General features: G+C 42.4%; 2 protein-coding genes across 3 annotated transcripts in view; both read left to right on the top strand.

Annotated features, from left to right (window-relative positions):
• CHST9 (carbohydrate sulfotransferase 9) overlaps positions 1-12,586 on the top strand; it is a 235,284-nt gene extending 222,698 nt beyond the window's left edge. The window contains exon 5 of the mRNA XM_060028831.1: positions 9,876-12,586. Within this exon, the coding sequence (XP_059884814.1) occupies positions 9,876-10,964 (1,089 nt within the window). The 3' untranslated portion in view covers positions 10,965-12,586. The remainder of the gene's footprint in view (positions 1-9,875) is intronic.
• The window catches only part of AQP4 (aquaporin 4), a 68,485-nt gene that overhangs the window by 7,300 nt on the left and 47,529 nt on the right, over positions 1-13,656 (top strand). The window lies entirely within an intron of this gene.

The following is a 13,656-nucleotide window of genomic DNA, read 5'->3' as shown; positions in this document are numbered from 1 at the left end:
TCTTCTGTTAATTAAATGATCCCACTTATGACCACCCTAACCAGTACTCCAATCTTAACACCAGCACTGAAGCAATTGGTTGTGAGAGTCTAGAATACAGATATTTATGATGTGGTAGGTCCTTTTTAAAAAACATTTTAACTATCAAGATAGCATGTATTGGGCTTCCCTGGTGGCGCAGTGGTTGAGAGTCCGCCTGCAGGGGACACAGGTTCGCGCCCCGGTCCAGGAAGATCCCACATGCCGCGGAGTGGCTGGGCCCGTGAGCCATGGCCGCTGAGCCTGCACGTCCGGAGCCTGTGCTCCGCAACGGGAGAGGCCACAACAGTGAGAGGCCTGCGTACGCAAAAAAAAAAAAAGAAAGAAAAAAAATAACAAGTAGTGGTCATTAATACAAGGCCAATTCTGTAGAATCCGTGCTATATAAATGGTTTTGGCCTCTCAGGGCAGATCCCATGGGCATCCCTGATACTGTGTGTAGACTTTTGTGTGTATCTGAATTTGGCTGAGAAAACAGTCCTCATCAGAACTTCAAGAGTGAAAGAAAGTGTCCCGGAGAGTTTTTCTACCTCTCACTAGAGAAAGAAAGTGATCAAACCTATCTCTTTGATTAGGCATAAATTAAAACCAATTTTATTGAAACTTGCTTTTGTACAGTTTTTTAGCACTTATCAGAGAACAAATTTCTGGGAAGGAAAAGATGCACAGACAAGTAGTGAAAATTCAGAGCACCAGTAAGGATCCCACTGAAAGCTACCTTGCTTCATTTTCCTTAATGTGGAAAAAGTTATTATCCATAGAAGTCTTATGTTATATTCTGTGGTCGATCATCAAACAAGGGTGGAATAAACAAGATTATTCACTGTTTCATCACTGGTATGTGCCTTTGCTCAAAATGTATTAAAAGGAAATATTTCTGTCATACCATTACTAGATAATTCAATTAGGCCAATGTTCTGTGGATGCGGAATAATGTAATTTACTATGTTGACTAATTAGCCAATCAGATTTCTCTCATTTTCTAAGGCAATGGATTGACTAAAATGTGACCATAAACAAAATAGATTTTATTAGGCATAATCTGCTTTGTAAACAAATGAAATTAATTCTTTGCCTGACCTAAAGCTTTGAAAATGAAAGACCAAAATTGAACACATGCTTCCAATTTTGGTTCTGTTACTAAGATGACACAGAATATAAAAGTTACAATTTAACTTCCCCTCAAGTATTTCATACTTGAGACTAAATGACTCTTAGAAATATGTTCATCAACAGATGGGAGCCACTTATGGCCTCATAAACTCCAAAGCAAGTGAAATTATCTCAGCGAAATAGAAAGATTACAAGAAAGCCTCATCTGCTTATCTCAGAGATGATTCATGCATTGCATATCGGCTCAATGGTGCAATGAATATTGACAGATAATCACCCTTCTTCATGCAAGAGAAATCCTGAAAAAACGAATGCTCGGGTTGCATGTTTGTCATCAGTCAGTAAGCAATTTCCACACATACCCTGTGTTTTTCCTTTTTACTGCTTCTCCACTGATACCAGCCACCAGCCTCTCTCTGGGCTACTCTGTTTCCACTCTTAATGGCCCCCAGTCCATTCTCCACTTGGCCAGCAGAGTGAGCTTTATAAAATGTGCTTCACATCATGTTATCCACCGTATAAAACTTCCAGTGGCTCATATTACACCTCTGATAAAACCCTGCATCTTTCCCATGACCTAAATCCTAAATCTTAAATTCTCCGTGGCCTGGTATTCCTACAGCATGTGGTCCTGCCCTTCTCTTTGATTTCTTCTTGAGTCCCCAGGCCCTTTGCACTGACACGACAACCATCTGCCCTCTGTCCCTCCGCTTGACCAGGCTCATTCCCCTTTGAGGGCCCTTTGCCCTCGTTGCCCCAGCCTGCAACACTCTGCTCCCAGAACTGGGGTTTCTCCTTGTCATTCAGATCTCTGCTCAACTAGCTTCTCCCAAATAGATCTTCCCTAGACACCTGGTTCATGCGCTCTTCCCACTCTCCACCTGCCACCCATGCTCTGCCACATCGCTGTGTTTTAGTGTTTGCATCACACGTATCATCATCAAGATTTTTGTTCATGTATCTGTTCATTATCTATCTTCACCCACAGGAATGTAAGTACCATGAGAACAGGACCCTTGTCAGAGTCGTTTGCCCCTCTGGCCCCAATGCCATTAAACAGGGCACATATTAGATGCTCAGAATATATACCCATCAAATGAAGGCATCGCTTGATCCTGCTAGCAGGCTATGACAATAGTCTGGGTGTGAAAAAACAATGTGTCTAAGTGATACATTGATAGTGGGAATGAACAGTTTAGAGAAAAAATGAATAGAGTTTGGTGTCTGAGTATGAGAAGTGAATTAACAATCTGAGGCAAAGATTAATGCAAGGTCCCCAGGGTTACTGCAGGAAGGTGATACTCTTGACAGAAATGTAAAAGTTGTGGTTAAAAGCCACACTTAATGAGTATATGCTACATGGCAGGCATTGTGTATTTGTTCCATTCATTTTTCACAACTCCATAAAGTCGGCATCATTATCTCTCTTTTATACATGGGAGGCTGAGTCAACTACCCCAAGCTGATTGGTTAGATATCTTATTCCAGTGAGTGAGGTTGATTTGGTAGAAAGTACTAAGTTAAGGTCAGTTGAAAGTTGCAAGTAAAGCATGAATAAGAGTAAAAATTTACTAAGTCTGGTCTCCTTCCCATTTCACAAGTTGTTGGGCTGAAATAGGTGTGAAATGTGTGTCTCACAACCTACCTTGGCACTCAGGGGTTCTTTTGCAAATTGGTCTGAGCACCTGTAGACCACCACGATTGTCTTCCTCGTTCTGTAACCATGCGGGGCTGGGGGCTGGAAATACCTTGAAGAAGACACCCAACAGGAAACTGACTGGATGGAGGTAAGAGATGAGATCAGTATGATACCAGTTACCTTGGAGACAACCACCTGGAGGGTGATAGGACCCCAGAGAAAGTAACCAGGATGCAATACACAAAACTTTCTGGTTTCTGTCTTTTGGGCCAACCATCTGATAAGGTACTAACCTAGAACATGGAAACTAGACTTTGCTGAAAATTAGTTCTATACGAGGGTCCTGAGGAGACGCGGTCCTGCTGATGAATCTGGGCGGTAGAAGATGCTTGCGACTCAGCACTCAGGGGTCCTATTACTCACAGCAAGAAACGGACATTTTTTCCTCAGCGTATAAATCCCCATGGAGACGGAGTCATAGAGCTAGTGTCTTGTTGATAAAAAGCCATGGGGACCAGATGCACCGGTCACTGGGAGTTCATCAGGGATTGAAAGATACCTTCAACTTCCCTCCTTTCATCCCTGATCCAGACACACATCTCAGAAGTACCCATAAATTATGTGTTTTCCCAGATTTGCAGCCACTGAAATACCGAGATGTAAAATAAGTTCTCTTGAAAAGGCCACCGGGGATGGAGTGAAGACATCATCACTCCATAAGCACCAAGTCTGGCTAGATGTTTCTAACAGGAGTGTAGAAGCAGGAGAGGAAATAAAGATACCATGAAAACAAGGAGCTTTGTTCTGAGGCATAAAAGCTGAGCTGATGATCACAATTTCTGTATGGTTTATGCAGCATCACAGGAAACCCAAAGTCCAGGCAACACTGGCTCAAATCATGTTTTTCTAGAAACAAGAGCCCAGTCCCCCCTTGGCCATGCTGATTATTTGGGACTGTCCAATAGAGCATCTGTTCTTGGTACCCAACATATGTAGTTTAAATTGCAGAAGAGAAGCAACCAAAGGTTTGGCAATGTCCACTGCACACTCTAGAGTTGACTGCAGCACATGCGGCCATCTCAGTGTAGCTCGGTACAAAGGATAGTATTCACGCGGACCAAAGGGCGAGGAAACAGATTACAGATGTGATGGCACTGAGAGCCCTGTAGAGTAAACATGTGCCGTATGGTAAGAAACACAAGGTTTGGAGCCAGACAAGCCTGAATTTTAATCCCAGCTCTAGGAGTTGCCAGTCGTAAGACACCAAGTAAGTTTAATGGAAACGTGATCGTAACCACATGACAGAGGTGGGGTGAGGATTAACTCGTTGAAGCAGCGCCTGGCACACGTGAAGCGCTCTGTCGCTATTCATCCCAAACCCACCCTCACCACTCATCCTCTCCCTACGGCCTTGGTCCAACAGCTGTGCTTTAACTAAAGGAGGCCGGAGCCCTGACAGGGGCCAAGACATGAAAACCAACCCTCCCAGCCAAATGGTATAAATACATCCTTCCCTGCCCAGGAGGGAGCGTGCTCTGGACCTGGGAATCTCAGTATATAGGCCATGAGTTGCAGGTGAGGCAAGAGTCTTCCCATCGGTCAGAGAACTGATCCAGAAGTGCGCACCTTTTCTTTGGTTTCCACAAGTGCGTGGTGCCTCAAATTCACGCACTTTCATCTTGTTACAGTATAGGCTGTAGTCTAGTTGCTAGTGGCTGCAGTTATGGGCGACCCTAAGAAAATCCCCTGTGTGAAGCCTGAGACGTCCTTCCCCCTACTGTGGGCAGTTTTCTCTTGTGTGGGGAGTAGATGGAGTTAATAGACTGTGATTGTATTTCTGAGCAAGGTACGTCAAGATATGTTTGCTCCTTACAAGAAACAGATTATAGAATCATAGTGAGGAAAGGAGGTTGATGACACAGTGTCTGCAGGACCTTTAGAGAATTATGCTTGCCTGCTTGCTTGATGATAGCTGTGTCTCTGTAAATAGATTAGGCAGGATCCTGTCCATCAGTGTCTCGATATAAGAGAATTGTGGTCGGTCAACACGAGCCCTGCCATTGTCACTACCACTCTCCCAGTTGGCGTTGCGTTCCCAGGGCTCAAGTAACCTTGGACCAGTAAGTAATGGGTGGGGAAGAAACAGTTCCCCAGGTAAATGCTGCTTCCTGGGACTGGAGCTCTGCTTAAAGAAAAGAACAGGAAGGATTGGACTGTCCCTGGCTCCTCCCTCCCCCCTTCTTACCCCACTTCTCCATTCGCACAGTTGCACTTACTGAGGCTGGGCTGCAGGGGGCAGGCAGCCCTCTGTGATCTTCCCATGTGCAGCATGGGTTCATTCTGTACCAGCTCTGGGAAATGAGGTTGTACAGACCCTGAAGGCTCCCAGCCTCAGGCTAAGGGATCAGGACCAGTGGCACTCATACCTGGCCTTGAGAAGAAAGGGAGACCAAAAGGAGTTGGCTGTGGCCACTGATACTTCTCAGTATCCATTTCAACGACATCTTGAAACAAACTGTCATCTTCAGGAGAAACTATCTATCTTGGAAACCCTCAAAAAACTTCAAAATTTATTATTGATAAAATAATATTCTTAAAATGAAAGTGATAAAATGTATCTTAATGCATGAAGAGATAAGACTTTGCAAATATATGCTGGATCATCACTTTGTTTTGTCAGTCATCTATTCCCTCTGACCCCCTCTGACCTGCCCCCCCACTCTACTCCTCCCTGCCGCTCTGTCTTGCTTTGCTGGGAGTTTATGTCATACATTCTTCCTTTGCATTCTTTCTCAGCCTGAAATCCTGAAAAGAAATCCCTCTCAGCGTGACCCCAGGTTCCCCAGGGCACAATCTGGTGCCCCAGGCCACCCTCCCATCCTAGCGCAGGCCCATGATAGCACCAAAGAGTGAGTCGCCTGCTCTACACTGAGAGGGTTGGGCCGACACTGAAGAGGCAGCCCTGAGTAAAGCCGTGTTGTCAAATATTGCAGGCGACGTAAGCCAGAGGGGTGTGTGTGTCACTCAAAGGTGCTGACACAGGCGAATCTGATCTGGGACTGGAAGATGCTTAACCAAATAAGACAAATGGAGTGTATCCTGCCAGTGTCGCTGCTGCTCTCACAGTTGGCATGGCTGTCTCAGGGCTCAAGTCGCTCAAGTAGTGGATGGTGAGGAAACAGGTCCTTGAGTGTATGCTGCTTCCTGGGACTGGGTTCTCACCTGTGCTGAAGCCCCGTGTGCCTTAAACAAGTTAAATGAAGAGACTGAAGTCAAATGTATGAGCAATGAATTTTTCCCTTGTGTAGTGATCTCCCCAGTCAAACCAGTGACTGGGAAGTAGCTTGGGGAGCAGGGACCTCCAGCAAAGGGAAGTGGGTGAAGGTGAAGGGCATTTCATCTGGTCCGTGTGAGGCCTGATGTGACACCCTGCCTACAATAGAGCATTTGTCTCTGCTTACTGAAATATTCATGTCCACCATATTTGTAGCCTTTCTCTCCTGGATGGTATGAGATGAACTCTTACTTTTTACTTTCCTTTGCTATGCTCCGGTTCAGTGGACCCCAAATGCCATTATTGCCTGTGGAGTACCTGGGGAGCTTGTCTAAATTAGAGTCAGGACCCCATCCCCAGATTCTTTTTGGGGTGTCCACAGTGATGTCTAGGAGTCCAGATAGCTGGCAAGCCTCCAGGAGTTACCAGGCCGCACTGAGTGACTTTGAACCAATCTGACTTCACAGGCAGGTAAGGCTCCCACCTGCATGCCTACTTTAGCATGAGCAGTTCTACCTGTGCCTGTTTTATTTGTCTTCTCTTCTGCCAAAGATTTGTTTGAATACAGATTTTCGGCACCTTAAAAGAATCGGTCAATTATTTACCTAAGTTAACCTTGATCTTCTGATTAGCACTGTTTTTCTTCGACAAGGTCATAAAACAACTGCTTAGAGGCCCATCATTAAATTGTAATCACATTCACTCAATTATTTATTGGTCATCTTCTATGTGTCAGGCAACGTGCTAGGTACCAGAGATCCAACAAAGAACAAGAAAGATTAGACTTCTGCAGTCATATTCTAGTGCAAGAGGATGTGGATGGGGTGAAAATAGACAACTTAGAAGTAAAACAATCATTTCATATTGTGATAAATGCTATGAGCAAACTAAGCAGGTTCAGTGAGAGAAAATCTCAGAGGGGAGCATAATTTAGACAAAGTAGACAGGGAACAAATCCCTACAGAGGTGACTTCTGAGCGCCACCAGGCATGCTGGCTGCTAAGAGCTTGAATAACATAGTGACAAGTGGTCATAGAATTGCAAAACTGGAAGCAATGATGTACTGGAAGGTTAGACAATGAGGGTCAGAGAGATGATGGAGGGGGCGCAGCCTCTGTCAGTGGCAAGGTCCATGTGAAATGGAGAGACTTCTACGAAAGGCAAGGTGGTCAAGAGAGCAGAGAGTTTATTGGGTGTCGGAGTCACTACACGTGATGACAATAGTGGAGATGAAGAAGCAGAGTCTGAGCCGGAAGCTAAACTCTTCAGTGCATGAAGATGAAAGGTCAGTGAGAAAAGCAGATGACAGCATGGGGACAGGAAAAGGGAGGTTGAGCAGGACACACGTGCTTCACAGAAGCAGGAGGGTTTTGCTGGGGGGTGTCCTGGAAGCCACAGGGAAGGACAAGGAAATAGCTCCCTATCTTCTGGCCTGAGGGACAAGCTGCCCAAAGAATTGAAGTTTCATCTACTTGAAAAAGTGCAAGGGAAGCAGAGGTTTGGGGGCCATCCAGGTTTCATTAGAAAAAGTCATGGAAAACAAACATTCCAGAAGTCTCCGGAGATTAAAGAGGAATTTGATGACCACAAGCTGAAGATCCAGAGAGCACAGTGGAAGGCTGATTTCGTTTTCCTTTTTGTTAATGGGGCAGGGAGAGAATTAACTGGGGCATGTGTAGAGACACGCAAATAACATTCTGGATAATGATGGACAACCAGCGAACCTTGAAATTCACTAGGTCGCTGGGATAGAATACTATTATGATGAAGACTGCTATTAAAACCATAATAGCAATTATTATCTATAGTTGGAGTTGTTGAAGAAGTAGCAGCAGAAGTGTGGTGGCGGTTTGATTTCAGGGCTGTGCTAAGCACTTCCCATGCTGTCTACCAATAACCCCATGATCTTTCGAACCTCAAGTCAAATTTTACATTATATGTGAAAGTTTTACAGACTACAAGTTGTTGATCAGGGGTAAAGAGGGATTCAAGGCTTTCAAGTCACCCTGGCAGTCTCTGAGAAGACCGCAGACAGATGCTTTTAGAGTTGAAACCCCAAGTAGTTGGCTCAGTGGTGTGGAGGAGCTTGGTGGCTGTTTTATGGGGCTACGCAAGTTGGTGTAAGGTGATCAGGGGTTACGTAGTCAATATTCTTCCACTAGAAAGAAGCATCTCTCCTTAAAGCTCAGCTAGTGGAAGGACTGTGATGCCTAGAGGTGGTTCCATACACAGTGCTTCGTTCCTCTGCTCTTTTGCTCAATTTGCTAGAAAATTCCTAATCATCCTTGAAGACCTAATTTGACGGATACATTCATTCCTTCATGTAACAAATATTTGAGAGCAACAACTAGAGACTACAGACCGTTCTTGACCCTGAGAACATAATAGTAAATAGGTCTATATCTATAGCTATCTACCTCTGTCTCTCTATATATACACATCTCCTCTAGGAAACGTTCCCCAGCACTCCCTCCACACCTAGGCTGGTGGCCCTATGCTTTACTCCCCCAGAACATCATTTATTCATTCATTTTTCCAATACCATGCTGACAACCCTACATGTATAGCCTCAGTCCAGTCTTCTCAACCATCTCTTTCTAGTCTAAGTGAGATCATATTACTTCACTGCTCAGAACACTCCAAAGCCTCTGTAGTTTATCCAGAGTAAAAGTCAAGGTTCTTACAAGTTTTGTCACTATCAGAGGATGCCACCTTGTAAACCCCATCTCCCATGTCTTCCTTTATCCAGTCACTTCCAAGAGTTGTAGGAAGGATATAGTCAGATGAAGAGCAGACAGTAAATGGGTTGATTCATCCCACTGACAAGAGAAGTAAATTCTCATTCCACTTTTGATACAATTTTATGCAGCAGGACATCAAGTAGACTTTCGGTTTCCCTAGTCTTTCTTCACTTGGGAAAGAGGGAAGGGCTCATACATGAATGAAATTGTATGATAACATGATTATAGTTATGAAATTATTGTGAGAAATGAATTTAGAAAAATAAAACATTTTCCAAGGGAAAATAATATATATCACTTTTTGCAAGTGCTTGGAAAACTGAAGTGGTCACCAGAATTTTATAATTGGCCTTGCTACAATTTTAAGTTGTAATTTATTACTTTGAACTGTTCTGTGCATTACAGAATGTCCCCCAAAACAACAAAAATTTCAATCCAAATACAGCTACATTTTGTATCTACATTCACATGCATTAAATCAATGCTTGAAGGTAACACACTCCTTAATAGCTCAAGAATCGTTGACCTACAAAATGATGGAGTTATATTTTATTGCATTACAGGCAGAGCTTAGATAGGAAATTCAGGGCCTTTTTCCTTTCTTTCTTGTGTATACCTTTTTTCTTTTTTTTTTTTTGCGTTTTGTAAGATTATATAATTGATACCCACAGATGCACAGTACAAAAACAATAACAAACTTACTATGATCATAGATTCAAATCAATAACTAGTAGTTTTATCCCAATAATATTCAGATAGTTTAGTATGAGAGTATTAATGTAATGCAGCACATGGACATTAAATGAATATCATAGTAGCCCAAATATATATACTATAAAATGTGAAGCTTTGGTTCAAAGTGATGCATGGATACCACTTTCATCGTTCCGTTTTCTATGAAGAAGCTTATTACAAAATGTATATTCCACATGCTTTGCTAAATTGTTCTGGCGGCTTACACGAAACGTGTGCCCCTTGATAGCATTTTAAAATAAATATTTTAAGTTCCTTATCAAATACCCACATTTGTGAATGTGCTTTCAACATTTCCCCTTCTCTATTTTAACAGAACCCCAAGTCCCACATGTCCGAGGATCCCAAGAATAAAGAGGAAAATCTACTCAACTCTGAGAGGCCGATCAGGGTCTTCACAGAGAACAACCACTCCCAAGGAGAGGCTCAAGTTTTGAGTAGGATCACAGGGTCACCAACAATTCAGTTGATTGAAAAACATCAAGGGACTAAGACCCTTTTCAGGAAGTTCAGCGAAATGAATTGGCCAGTGGACATTCGCCCTTTAAACAAAAGCTTAGTCACAGATAGCAAATGGAGGAGAATTGATGCAACTCAAGAAAAACGCAGGTCTTTCCTTCAGGAATTCTGCAAGAAGTACGGTGGGGTGAGTCGTCCTCAATCCCATCTTTTTCACATGGTCTCCAGGATCTATGTAGAAGATAAACACAAAATTTTATACTGCGAAGTACCAAAGGCTGGCTGTTCCAACTGGAAGAGAATTCTGATGGTACTCAACGGATTGGCCCCCTCTGCGTACAACATCTCCCATGATGCTGTTCACTACGGGAAGCATTTGAAAAAGCTCGACAGCTTTGACTTAAAAGGGATTTATGCTCGTTTAAATACCTACACCAAAGCTGTGTTTGTTCGTGATCCCATGGAAAGGTTAGTGTCTGCATTTAGGGACAAATTTGAACACCCCAATAGTTATTACCATCCGGTATTTGGAAAGGCAATTATAAAGAAATATCGGCCGAATGCCTGTGAAGAAGAATTAAATAATGGATCTGGCGTCAAATTCAAAGAGTTCATCCACTATTTGCTGGATTCCCACCGTCCAGTAGGAATGGACATTCACTGGGAAAAGATTAGCAAACTCTGCTACCCATGTTTGATCCACTATGATTTTGTAGGAAAATTTGAAACTTTGGAAGAAGATGCCAATTACTTTTTACAGCTGATTGGGGCTCCAAAAAGGCTGAAATTTCCCAACTTTAAGGATAGGCACTCTTCTGATAAAAGAACCAATGCTCAGGTGGTGAGACAGTATTTAAAGGATCTGACTAGAACTGAGAGACAATTAATCTATGACTTTTATTACTTGGATTATTTGATGTTTAATTATACAACTCCATTTTTGTAGTGTGCGTTCATTTTCTAAAACCCTGGATGTACTTCATGATGATGGCCTCAAATCAGCTAGCTGTAATTTTCCTATAATTCTCTCTATGAGAAAAATTTAACTAAGTGCAGTTGTCTTGGTTTAATGAAGGTTTTTTACCAAAGAGTATGAAACCAATTGGCACAAAGTTATAGGAAAATTACCACAGAGACATGTAAACAACTTCAGTTGCTCTAAAATGTTTGGAAAAGAGCTGCTTTTGCATTATGGATTATATTATAGAAGCAATAACCTAGCCAGCTGCTACATTAGGTACAACTGCCTTTTGCAAGGGCAGGAAAAGCGATCTAAAATGGCATGAGCGTATGTCTCCATCCTGGGATCTGTTGTCTAAAGTGCATGGAGGTATTTTTAGCAGTCTGTGGCATATGAATCAACTGTTGCCTAGTCTTCTTACAGCCCTGGAAAGCTTTCCATCAACTGTAATGATAAATCCATTTTGAAATGGTGTTTTGGACCTGAACATTTTACTTTAGATTGGAAGGCATTATGTGATTTACAAGATGAGAATAGAGCAGAAAAACCAGATGAAGCTATGGCTTTTTATATTCAACAGCCAATAAAAAATGCACAGCATGCGAAGATCAAAGCAACAAAAGTAACCTTCCTCTTCCAGAAAAAACTTAAGGGAATTGATTCTGTTTCCTTCTGAGCCCTTTTTGCAGAGACAAAATGAACGTAACCACTAAAGGTCTTCACTTTTGAAGCAGGCGACTGAGAAATTTAAGCCTCATCAGATATAAATGTGCTCCTCATTCTGGTTTAATTGGGCAGGGGGGAAATTGTTTCAGGATGGAATAATCATCAAAAACAAAAGTTGCCACTCTGAATATAGACCTCAAATAATAACAAAGTTTTATAAGAATATTATTTGAATCAAAGCACCATGTGCATAGCTTTATATGTGGAATGTACTCTAAGAATAGCTTTTGTCTAATTATTCAGCTTGAGAATGACTTTTTAAAAACGAATAAACCACTTCAAAGGTAGGTTATGTTCTAGAGAATAAACATAGAGCCCCTAGAAACTTTTTTTAATAGGCTTATGCATAAACAAAATAAGGTATTTTCTTTTCAAGTTTAAAATATTCTATACTAACAGAATCAAATACTATTGTATTCGAGCAGTCAATCAGAGTCTTTAGAAAATAGGACCATGTGTCACCCCTATGGAAAGTTGTAATGCATTCTGGAAATTTTTTCCAAGGAGCTCTAAACCTGTAGACGCGTCTGGATGGGAAATCTATTTTAATTGGTCGACGGTTACTCTGAGTTAAGCAAACCACACATTCAAACCCTGTTTAAACACATTTCTTGAATATGTTCCTCTTCTCAAACGGTTTTTTGTGTTTTGTTTTGTTTTGTTTTTTTGGCTGTGTTGGGTCTTCGTGGCTGCATGTGGGCTTTCTCCAGTTGCGGCGAGCGGGGCCTACTCTTCGTTGCGGTGCGCGGGCTTCTCATTGCGGTGGCCTCTCTTGTTGCGGAGCACGGGCTCTAGGCGCACGGGCTTCAGTAGTTGCAGCACGTGGGCTCAGAAGTTGTGGCCTGCAGGCACTAGAGTGTGTGGGCTCAGTAGCTGCGGCACACGGGCTTAGTTGCTCCACGGCATGTGGGATCGTCCTGGACCAGGGATCAAACCCGTGTCCCCTGCATTGGCAGTTGGATTCTCAACCACTGTGCCACCAGGGAAGTCCTATCATTTTTTCTTGTCAGTAAATATTCAGTAATGCCTCTCAAAGAAAAGTAGGTATTAATATATGAATATTAATAGACCAAGATAGTTACAACTGTGCTTATTTCATTTTGACTTCCCATTTCATGGCTGAGTTTTCATGAATCGCTTCATTCTTTACACCCGCCTGCCGCATCCCATCTGTCTCCTGAGGAGAGGGGAACTGGAGCAGGCCGCCAGATCATAAGTATTAACGCTTCTAAACCAAACTTTTACTACTTTTCCACTCTATTCACTCTTGCCTCTAAACCATACACTTAAGCTGTGCTCTCCGTTTTTAAGTAGTTTCACTCTAGAGTAATCTAAATTGTATAATTTAAATTTTGCTATACCGTGTAGAGTGGATTCCTAGTCAGTTAGAGACATTGAACTTATCTTTTTATGGAGAAAGAGAGAGAAAGAATAGAAAATATGCCCAGCAGCCTGACGTTTTATTCCGAAACTACACAAAACTAGTTTTAGATGGGATCTGCTCTAAAGGATAGGGGAAGTTTTATCAAAGCTATTCCTAAAACCATATAAAGAACAAACAAAAAACCTTTCTTTTCATAACTTTGGGGGAAAAAATGGAAATGAGCGTCCTCTCTTATTAACATTTCTAATGCACTTAAGAGGATGGAGTATATCTATATATATAAACAATCATATATATGTATATATATGATTGGCATCGGTGGTAGAGAAGAAGGGTGAGAGGAAGTCAACGATACACAGTGCTCTCTATCAAAGCCGTTCTATATCTTACACTGTAAAAACTCCTTTCCCGACTCTTTCCTCAGACCCTATGTAACCATAGTTAGCCCTTCCGTCATTCTTTTCCTCAGTGGACTCTCATGCCAGCTGGCATCCTGTGTGGTTGATTTCCAGGGGCCATATGTGTTTTTAGGTAGGAAGAACATTTTTAATGTACCTGCTCTCCCTT

This window comes from Delphinus delphis, chromosome 13 (genome assembly GCF_949987515.2).
Source record: "Delphinus delphis chromosome 13, mDelDel1.2, whole genome shotgun sequence".
In the NCBI taxonomy this organism is placed as follows: Eukaryota; Metazoa; Chordata; class Mammalia; order Artiodactyla; family Delphinidae; genus Delphinus; species Delphinus delphis.
This window is presented reverse-complemented; position numbering and strand designations above follow the sequence as displayed.